This window comes from Heterocephalus glaber, unplaced genomic scaffold (genome assembly GCF_053883595.1).
Source record: "Heterocephalus glaber isolate CG9 unplaced genomic scaffold, H.glaber_assembly_v1.0 deba00001442, whole genome shotgun sequence".
In the NCBI taxonomy this organism is placed as follows: Eukaryota; Metazoa; Chordata; class Mammalia; order Rodentia; family Bathyergidae; genus Heterocephalus; species Heterocephalus glaber.
Genome location: NW_028258296.1, coordinates 5,622,005 through 5,633,052, shown reverse-complemented (window position 1 = coordinate 5,633,052; position 11,048 = coordinate 5,622,005). Strand labels below are relative to the sequence as shown.

The window sequence follows — 11,048 nt, the reverse complement described above, 5'->3', positions numbered from 1 at the left end:
TCAGGTACAGGGCAGAAGTGGAAACTGCGCTGGCGACAGGCACTACCAAGCCCACTGGGTAACGTAAGTTAAGAAATACGGAAAAATCAGGCCCAGGAATTTAGGCTTCATAGAGCAGGAAATCTCTCACGTCCCTCACCCCATCCCCTTCCCTGGCAGTTATGTTTAAATCTATCTTCACAAAGAGCCGACAAACATTATTCCAACTTAATATGCGTGCCCTCTGAACCGACCAAGGCCCTGTAGGCTTTTGAAATGCAGAAGGTCCGGGGCTGCTTTCCCCTTCGCTGTCGGTGCAGCCCCCCAAGTTATGCAGGTTCCAGGCCACACCGGGGTGCGGTCGTGACTACAGCTCGGTCCCTGTCCCCGCGGGATTTACAGCTCAGTGGTAGGGACAAGTGTGTACACACACGTCCTGAGAACAGGAGGTGACAGTGTCAACACAGGGTTTCCATAGATACTGCCTGGAGACGGGATTTTTGGACGATGTGGCGTTCCACTTAAGTTTAGAACTGTGTGGGGGTCAAACATTTTTTATTTTAATTTTTTTTTCTTAAAGCGATAACCTGAGTCAAGGCCTGGAGGCCCGGAGGTGGAGCAAGGAAAGAGGTCGATTGAGCCGAGCGGGGTCCCGCAAGGGGCGAGCAGCGGAGCAGCCGGGTTTGCGCCCCGCTCTGCTCTCTGCTCGCCCAGGCCGAGGCCCGGACCTCGAAGAGGGAAGCGGGGCTGCGACTTCACTCCGCATCCCCGTGCTTCGACTTAGCACCTCCCAATTTCCTTTTAAAAATTCGCCTGCTCTTTCCTAAAGAGAGTTCTAGCAGCTGGGGGTGGGGATCGTTTTCCAAAGTCAACGCGTAAGTTAAAGGTCTCCGCGCGGTCAGGGAGAGAAACCGGGCACTCGGGGAGCCGGGAGAGGGAACCCCGGAGAGGCCGGGCGCGGGGAGCCTGCTTGGCCGCGACCGCAGAACAGCGCACCCCGAGGTCGCCGGCCGGCGAGGGGGCTGCAGGCCGGACCGGGCCGCGGTCCCCACCGGCGCGCGAGGGGCAGAGGCGGGGAGCGAGGCCGGGAGGAGGGAGGAGGCGCGAGGGAGGGAGGGAGGAAGGGAGGAGGCGGCGTCATGTGATCCGCTCCCCGCTCCTTCCAGCGTCCGCGGCGGCGGAGCGGCCACAACCACAGCTGCGGCCCCGGGGCGCGATCCGAGCGGCGCCCGCGTCCCGGGAAGTTTGCGGCGGCGCCCGGCAAGGGGCGAGGGCGGCGCGGCGCGCGGAGGGAGCGCAGGACGCGCCCAGAGCCCCAAGCGCGAGGAGCCGGGAGCCGGGACCTGAGTAAAATCGGAGGAGAGGGGCCGCGCAGCAATGGCTGGGGCAATTATAGAGAACATGAGCACCAAGAAGCTGTGCGTGGTCGGCGGGATCCTGCTGGCGCTCCAGGTCGCCGCCTTCCTGGTGGGGGGCTTGGTCGGTGAGTGCGGGACGGAACTTTCCGGGCCCCTCGCCGCCCGGGCGAGTTGCTACAGTATCACTGCCTCGCTCCTATGATCTAATTAGCCCGGCTATTGTGCCGAAGAAAGCAGAGCTCCATGGGGCTCCGTGGGACACAATCCAGTCTAGTGGCCGAGAGAAAAGGAGGGGAAAAGTTTTGGCCTAGTTTCAGTATCCACTTGAGAGGCCGGAGGGGGCGGCGGGCGGGACCCGAAGCGTGGCGACGTCGCGCGAGGCAGCGCCGCTCACGAAGTTGTCGCTCCCCCCACCCCCGGCCCCGCTTTTCCCGCCCCTCCCGCTTTGCTCTAGCTCCCTTCGCGTCCGCTCCCGGAGGGCAGCGCAGTGGACTTTAGGAGAACAACGGGGGAGTGGGGAGCTGCGCCTGGAGCGCACCGGGGCTCTGCACGCGCGAAAGCCCCTGCCCGGGGTGACGGCTCGCACTCGGGGTCCCAGCCTCCGGGTGCTCTCGGGCGCCCTGGGGGACCTCGGAGCACTGATCGAGGCTGAGGGCTGGGGGTGGCGTGGGCGGGGTGGGTGTGGTGTCCTCGGCGCCCCGCGGAGTTGGGGAATCGGAGGGAAAAGCGGCCCCCGAAAGGTGCTGCTTAGGCCCGCTGTCCCAGCCTCCACTTCTTAGAGCCCCGGAGCCGGCGAGTCTGGAGCCCGGGGTCCCGCGCAGGTGACAGCTCTGGAGCCCCGGGCGACGGCGCCCACCCTGGGAGACCCCCGGTGGCGCGCGCCCCGGGACCTCGGAACTCGCAGCTCCGCACCGTCCACTCTGGAGAACCGGCTTCCCCCGCTGCCTCTCCAACTGCATCCGTCCTCCCGCCCGGCCCGCGCTCGCTCGCGGCCCTTCCCCTGCACAGTCGGGACGTCCCGGCACGAACTTCAGCGCCAACTTCGCAGCGGCGCAGAGGGAGGCTCGGCCGCCTCCTTCCAGGCCCCGCGAACTTTGCGCAGTGGAGGAGGCGCGGATGGGGCCCCGCGCGCGACCCCTGGGGAGCCGCGCGGCCAGCGCTGCACGGCGTGGGCACCTCAGGCTGTGTGCGTGGCGTTTTGTCTCCAGACCTGGGTCTGGTGGGGGAACAACGTTCCGGAGAGCCTGGCGCTGGTAATCATTGTAACTTGGAGCTAATTGTTTCAGACAAAGGAGAGTGCGTCCAGCTCCATGGAGGAGTGGAGTTCCGCGGGAGATCGCGCCTTTCTGTGGGCGTGCGTCCCCAAGGCAGAGAGAGCGCAGTTCTCACACTCCTGTCCTCAGTGTGGCCCAAACAGCTTCATCTTTTTATTTCTGCAACCCTCGCCCTCGATGCACACGCGCGCGCGCGCGCGCACACACACACACACACACACACACACGCACCCTGGTTTGGCTTTTGTGTGCAGAAAGCCTTTTTAGCTAAGTACAATCTCCATGTTTCCATGTATTGGATTTTTCGAGGAGGCTCTTAATACCTCCTCTGCTGGGAGCCCAGGGCAGCCTTCTGCGCCCTCGCAGTGATTATGCAGCGGTTACAATTACACCTCTTGTCTGGCTTGATGAGCAGTTGCAGTTAGATGCCATTGGATCTTGTGTGATTTCAGTGGCAGACCATAATTAAAATTTCTTGCACCTTGTGCTTTCAGAATTAAATTGGCCTATTATCCCTGTCTGACCTTCATCCTCTTTGAGGTTTTTGCACAAGCAGTGACCCATTACACACAGTTCCCTGGCGTTTGTTGGTGTGCCCTTCTTTTTCTTTTGCTGAAGCTGCTCTCCTGGGTTTGGAGAGCTCTTTAACCGTGCTGTAGGTTCCTAGGGCGTTTCTGGAAGTACAGGCTTTCGGGGATCTTATTACTGATGAGGAGACGGTCCAAGGAGTCCTGCCCGGGGCTGTCGGCCATTGGAGGTGCTTTCCGGTTGGAAGAGTTGTTTGTTCAAAGCAGAGTTTTTGTCTGGAGTACATAGTGTCAAGGGTTGTTTTCCCATAGAACTTGGTTAGTGAGCATACAAGAAACCTCAAAGTCAATGGCAGGTCCTCCTCATTAATAAACTGTTTAAATCCAACTTCCCTTGGAGAAGAAAAGTATCTGTGTATATTACTCCTCGAGGGGAAATTGTGCGGTATAAGTTTACTGCTTATGTTTCCTCCTCCTCTCTTGCTACAAAGGTTATGTCCCCAGTTCTAGTTTCCAAACTAGAGGCACTAGAATGAGCCCCTATTGAGTCGTGCCTTAGCCTTTCCATCTTCCCCCTGGAGAGTAATTTTTTTTGGCTCTTAAACAAATCTAGGAACTTAGGACCCTACAGGACCCCCAAATATGGGAAAGGAATCTTAAAAGAAGGTAAGTGATAAAGTTTTCCCACCCAACTACCCTAAACTGGAAAGTAAATGAATCTGAGCAAAGGGCAGAACTTCAGCAAAGTGGGATCCATAGTGGAAAGAAGAATTTATGAGCCAGAAAAGTCAAGGTGAAGTTTAGGAGACAACCCCTCTGCCCCCTAAGCCAGAACAGAACTCACTGCCCAACGCTGCTGCTACTTAGGGGCCCAGGTGTCCCGTGAGACTGCAGCAGGCCCAGTGAGAGAAGGAAAGGTTCATGCCAACCGGCCATGGCTCTTTTTAATCACTGTCTGAGGAAGGAAGACTTGGCAGCCTAAGGATGGAGGATCCAGACTGCAGAGCTCCTGGCCTGGAGGGTTTAAGCACCTCACAGGGTGCCCCCCACACAGCCACCACACAGGACAATTGTGGCAGGCCAGGAGCCCCAGAGGGGCCAAAGCAGTGGGCTTGTCTCCTCGCTGTGGGTAGGTGAGGTTAAGGGCCCTTTCAGAGCCAGATGTATAATCCTTCTAGCTCTCAGTTTTATATGATATTTGGTTGCAGTTTCTGGACTTGGTACAAAAAATGTTAGCCATAAAAGCAAATAAGAGAGCTGGAGTTTTGGTTCAGCCAACTTAAGTCCCTCCAACCCCAATAGCCTTTCTACTAAGTTTGACTGTTTGTTTGTTTGTTTGTTGTTTACTTTGTGTGTTTGCCTTTCTTGTGCAGTATCTATATGCTGCTAAACCTTTAATGGGATTTTACCAAAAAAAGGCTCTGGAAGTTTATATAATAGAACTTGGAATATTTATAAGTTCAGTGATTTCTATCATGCTTTTATAAAAAAAACTTTGAGCAACAATAAAATTAGGCATCTGATTGTTTCCTTACAGACACAGAAAGCATAAGTAGCTAGCTTCTTTAGTATTTAGCATTCATTTTAAAATTTAAGAGCCCCTGGAGGAAAAGAATATATTTTCAAAAGATATAACTTAATCTTTATCCTCCTTAAAAAGAAGCGTGCAGAAAAATTTAAAAATAATTTTCCTTTGATGTCACGTTTGGTGAACTGAGTTCAGGAAGAGGCAGCTGCAGCCCCGTGACTACAGCAACCTGAAAATCCTGAACTTCAGTCCCTGGCCCATTATGTGCAATTTTTCAGCTTCAAATTAGTCACGTCTAGGGGATATAATGGTTGAAAAAGCAGATCATTTCCCGCACCTGTTCCAAAACTGTTTAGGGTATGAAGATCGGGAGTAGATAAATAGAGAATTGTTGTATTGAGTGCACCCATAAATGAGAATATTCCAAACAAATATCAACAAACCATCCATCATGATTTCTTCAGGAATGCTCACTGATTCTTTCAAAAGCTCACGTGAGTAGCCTCTTTTTTTAATGCTGAGAATGCGGTGTGCGTAAGACAAACATACACATACACCTATAACCTTTTTTTCAAGTGGTACACGGATTTATCTCCCTTCACCTTCAAAGATACAGCACATACTCGATCTGTTGCTGTTGTTACATAGAAACTATTGATGGTCTCGATTGTGGCCCATTCAAATGGGAGCTTGTTTCTGCTGCTGTTGTTTATTTGAAAGTTGCAGAATTTTAAGAAATTAAATAAAATTACAATTCATGCAGAGTATGTATTTATTTCCCAATACGTTCGATTTTAAGCTTGTTGCCTATATTATATTTTAACATGTCTGTGTTGTAATATTTGTAATGCTGCAGTATTTGGCTATCTAGTGGAAATCTAGAAATACACTAGTTAATTGGGTTTTGGTTGATGTTAGTGCCTGATTTCCAGTGCGTCTTTCTCATTGTGTAAAATTTCGTGTCTAACTAAACCATGCCATTTTTTCTCTTTGTTATCTACCGTGGTTTGTAGGAGGACTGTGCCACCTGAAAAACTTGGCTCTAAATGACTGGTGATTTCGTTTTACAAATTGAAATAACGTTTTTAGACTTTTAAAAAGCTGAGCTGTCTACTTGGTTATTGCAAGGAAATCACGCTTGTGGCAACAGTCTCTAATCTCTGATCTCTTGCTCATCTGATTGTTCCTTCTGGGCAGCCTGTCCAGCCTTCTCCCGGAAGCCTCCCTTTCCCTAGCAGAAGTGGAAACATTTCCTTGAAGAACAGTATCATCTGTAGCTTTGAGAGGGTTTTAGTTCCCCTGCTTGGAATCCAGGTCTAGATTTAAAACCTTTCAGTATCTCATTGACACGTTTTGTTTTCTCTTTTGTTTGTTTTGTGATAGGGTCTCCCATGTAGTTCAGGCTGGTCTTGAACTCACTATGTAGCCCCTCAAAATCACAAGAATCCTCCTGCCTCAGTCTCCCACATATTGGGATTACAGGCATGTGCCACCACATCTGGCATCATTGACACTTTAACTTGACCTTTAAATTTAAAATAAAAAATCCATATAGTCTGAGGGAAGGGTCTTACCTTGTTTTCCTTATACAGGTGTTTCTACGGAGATTTAGAATTTGTTGAGATTGTACGAAGGGCTTTGTACCATTTACCTAATTTGCATTTATTTGGGCCTACTGTGTGCTCAGGATGGGTACAGGTGGACACTGCAGGCAGAGGGAGGGGTTAGTACAGAGAAGACTTAGGGCTGAATCAGCTAAGGAACCCGCTCCCTTTTGGGGCAGCGTTGGTGATCAAATGGAGGGCACTCTATTACTGAGCTACATCCCTACATCCCCAGCCCTTTTTATATTTTATTTTGAGACAGAATTTTGCTAAATTGCCTAGGCAAGACTCAAACTTGTGATCCTCCCGCCTCAGCCTCTCTCAAGAAAGCTGGGATTCTAAGTGTGCACCATCACACCTTGCAGACAAAAGCTCCTCTTCATCCAAGTTTACCAGCAAAAGATTTCGTATGATATTTTCTAGCATCAAGGTAATTTTCACTTATTTACTTGGAATTTGCAACTACATGAAATTAGATAACCTGCTAATTAGACCATCAAATCTTATGTTAATATTTCATCTTGCAATAAATATATGGATAAAGTAATATAATGTCTAACATGCATTAAATTTACATTGTATGCCAGATAATCTAATATCATCCAGATTATTCCACAAAAATCCTTGTCATAGGCATTTTTATGTCCATTGTACTATGTAAGTAAACCAAGGTACAGAAAGATCTAGTAAAGTTCCCCAAGGTTACCTCGTTTAGTTGAGGTCAAAGGTGGGTGTTGTAATCAGGGTTTGCAAGGGAATAATTTAATACAGGACACATAATTTATAGGGCTATTTTATACTATTCACCCAAAAAGTCAAATGCAGAGGAGTGTGGGAGATCTGTCCACATGAGAGAGACCCGAAGAGTCCAGCCGAGGGCCTGGATCCCATGGCGATGTCCCGCACAAGTCCAGCTGAAGGCCTAGGACCCACAGCAATGTCTCATGCAAGTCCCTGTCGAGGATCTGCACTGGGAGCCCCAAGGGCCAGGGGTGGAAGCCAGAAAGCCTGTGCCAGTGGGGTGAAGGGTCTGCACCACCAGGCCGAGGGATCTGCACTGGAGCCCGGAAGCGATGCTCACGGTGATGACCAGGGCTCCCCTGAGTAGAACAGCAGCTGTCCCAGCAATGGTGAGGACCCAAGCTCCCTCAATGAGAACAGCCGAGTTTGCATCTGGAAAACCAGCCGCGGCAAGCTTCTCCAAGAAAATCAAGAGCCAACGATCTTCCCCTCCAGTTCTCTCTTTATGCTGTTGGCAGCAATCCACAGGTGGGTGTTCCAGGCCCAGACCACGCTGACTCAGTTCAGCTGGGCTCCAAGCTGACCAGTAGTTCATCCACCACACTGGACCTCAGCTCAGCCAGGCTGACATCACCACCAACCACTGAGTGATCCTCCCCTTCTCTCCTCGGACCGTGACTTCTAGGCCTGAGTAGAAATGGTTTCAGAGCAGAGAGACAATGAGGAATGCTCCAGATGGACCCTATTTCATGTTTTTAATCATCGGATTATGAATGCAAAGAGCAAGCACTCAGTGTGGTATCATGGAGCCCATCCATACACACCAAAGCCAGAGCTGCCCTCACTGGGGACAGGGAGGCATCTTGCAGGTGCTGATGCTGGTCCAGCCAACTCCTTACGAGTCCTAACTGGTCCCTGAGTGTGTGAATCACCTGGTGTCTGAGCAGACAATTTCATTAGCTATGAAGTGTTTGAGATCCTGCTGCTCTGAGGAAGATGGTTGGATTCCATCTTCCGAGCTAGTGGTTTTAACATATTTGTGTAGTTATATGGTAAAGCTGGACTTTCTCTCAGGAATCGGCTGAGGCTGGCGAGGACTTTAGAGGGTGGGGATCGGCTGTGATTAAGAGCAGTTAAGGGAGAAGCTTGGTGCCCAAAGTTGCAGAGTCCATGTATGTCCACACCTATGCATGCCAGTGTAAGGGTTCTGAACTAGAAGCACCGCTAATGCTGACACCATAAATTTTGGCCTTTGGACTACATTTTTGCAGTTTTTTGGGGGGAGTGGGGGGTGGTGCTGATAGATTTTCTCTACTGAAAGATTCGCAACATTCAGTTTTGCTGAGACACTGAGAGACAGAACCTTGACTTGTGAAGCAACTGTGTCTTGTCCACATGGGTCTCATCTTGAGGCTTTGTGATGTGGCCTAAATAACCAAACAGCACCAGTTCTAGGGACAAAGTTCCTGATAGGGCTGGGCATGGAGAGGTAGAGCAGGAGGCATTGGAATTCTCAAAGATTACAAAATTTGCTCTTTTCTGGAAGGACTAATCTAAAAAGATGGATAAGTTACAGAAAAGAAGAGGTCGTGTTTTAGAATTCAAAACTAATGATGTTCTTTCAGGTTTTCTTACCACCTGCTGCACTGTACTGTCCTCACACCCCGCCTCTAAGGAAACCTTGCAGGGACCAGAGCAGGCTGACGTCTGGCCAGGAACAAGGGGTGACTGCTGCTCTCAAGGGGTGACTTGCAAGGTGTTTCCGCATAGCGACCCACTCAGTGTTTGTAAGAGCCCGAGGGGCAGTGATGGCTCCTCTCTCAGATTTTCAGATGAATCTCAGGCTTCCTTAAGGGACTTTTCTGAAGTGACCCTTGAGCCTCGAGGGAATCCTAAGCCGAACTCCTAAGCCTAGCGCCATTGTTCCTTCCATTTCTATGGGGAACAAAGGGGTGAGTGTGATGAAGCTGATTCCATGCAGATTACACAGGAGATGAAAGCTGGTCCTGCTTCTGCTCCTTCCCCAAACCAAGGGCCCCTGTGATGATGATCACTGACCTAGTTACTTCCTGAGCCAGCAATACCCACTCGGAGCACACAGTAAGCCTCACCCTGAGATGAGATGGGAAGGGTGGTCCGGTGCTCACTGCCCTGTGGGGGAGGGCTGGTCCTGAGAACACGGGCCGACCAGCCATCTGTCCCCAGAGATGGTGCTGCACACAGGAGAAGGTGGCTCTGTGCTGCACAGGAAGTGTGTCACAGTGGCAGACCTACAGCTCACTTGGCTGTAGTGTCCTGAGCACAGCTGTTGAAGGAAAGGCAAAGTGGAGATGAGAACCGGGAGACAGGATAGATGATGAGCTCAGGAAAGGACAAGTAAGGCATCTGTAAACACACGAGTCCATCTTTCAGGACACAACTTGGATTTCCGAAACCTATTTTTGGTGCCGTATCCCAACCCCAGTGGAGCAAGCATTTCCGCTCACTGTGCCTGGTTCAATCCTGGACCTTCAAGTGCAACGTTCCGCTCCCTCTTTTTCTTTCTTACTCCATTCTCTTAATATCCCTTGGCAAAGTGGTATTCTTTTCTTTTTTCTTTTTTACCCCGCTGGCCCACGCAAATTACAGGGGCTTCTTAAGTTTCTGGTTTATTCCCTGGGTTAGCTCAGGGGCTTATCCACACAGACACATTTCCAAGAAAGCAGAGGTAACTGAAGGGAAAGGCCAAGTCCCTACATTTGTTTTGTCAAGGCATTATGATTTTTCTTTAGAAAGGAGGTTATTGGTCTAAAAATGGTTAACTCTGTCTTCTTCTTCTTCTCCTTCTTCTTCCTCTTCTCCTTCCTCCTCCTCCTCTTCTTCTTCTTCTTCTTCCTCCTCCTCCTCCTCTTCTTCTTCCTCCTCCTCCTCCTCCTCCTCCTCCTCTTCTTCTTCTTCTTTCCCTCCCCCTCCCCTCCCCTCTCCCCCCCTCCCCTTTCTCCTCCTTCTCCTCCCTGGATTAATAAGGCCAAGCCCATGAAAGCAAATAGGGGCTGATTCACTGCTCCTTAATCCTGCCTGACCCCAGAGCTCCTGGTACCCAAGGAGCATCCTATGGTGGGGACAGTCTTGCTGGGACTCCGAAGGCCAGGTGTGGACTCCATGACCTCAAGGCACAAAGGCTTAATTGCTGCAAGGATTGAATATCCCTGGAGTCCACTCCCTCGAGGGCTTGGCACCTGTTGGGCCCTGTTGGTGAGCCAGGCACACCAGAGATGCGGTTTCTAAGGCACTTTTCGTTGACACCACCTGCTCAACCCCTCTCCATCTCTTGTGCTTTCCCTTTCTCTGTCCTTTCTGCTCTTGGAGCCTACATTATTGTCTATTCCTTTCTGTCCTTGGGTCCCCTTCAGATTCATGAGTCTATGGAGGCAGAAGGAATGGGAATGTCCCAAAGCACTACTAGTTCTGGGCTGGAAAGTTTGGGGACAGCACCCTGCTTTCTGATAGTACTGCTGTGTTGTGCCTGAACAGCTCCTTATGAGCCTTTCCCGAAATGGAAAGCACCAATACTGTTACTGAGGACTGGTAAATAACACAAGTCCAGATCATTCTCCAAATGCACACACACTTCACTCCCGAGAGACTTCCTCTGCTCACTTGATCCATTACTGTTGCTTTGCACACAGTTTTCATAAAGCGTATTCAGGCCATTGTCCATGTCCCCACTGTTCAGTTGGGACAATTTGCCAGAGCAACTTGCTGGCAGCCGAGGGAACCAGGACTGCAGTCACAGGAGGAGAGAGACGAGAAATCGATTAAAAGTCTAACCAGAATGAGAACGTGCAGGAGTGTGGAACCCCAGAACCCCTTGAGAGGGGCCAGTGCTTTATGGGCCAATCTGATAACTGGCGCTCCCTGGGGCCACCTCATGTACGCAGCAGCGTAGTGGCGGTCTTGTGCCTGAAGGCAGCTGCAGACCTTGTTGGATTGTAAAGATGAAAGGCCTGGAGCTGTCCCAGCCTAGTGAGAGTCCAGTCAGTGCTCAGAAGGCTTAT

The 11,048-nt window shown here is 50.8% G+C and overlaps 1 protein-coding gene across 2 annotated transcripts in view; it reads left to right on the top strand.

Annotated features, from left to right (window-relative positions):
* The first annotated feature begins 1,150 nt into the window (after positions 1-1,150).
* Positions 1,151-11,048, top strand: part of Wls (Wnt ligand secretion mediator) — an 88,971-nt gene continuing 79,073 nt past the window's right edge. The window contains exon 1 of one of the 2 annotated variants that reach the window (XM_004841469.4): positions 1,151-1,462. In XM_004841469.4, the coding sequence (XP_004841526.1) occupies positions 1,357-1,462 (106 nt within the window). In that variant the 5' untranslated portion in view covers positions 1,151-1,356. The remainder of the gene's footprint in view (positions 1,463-11,048) is intronic. The other variant, XM_021255559.2, reaches the window with a different exon arrangement.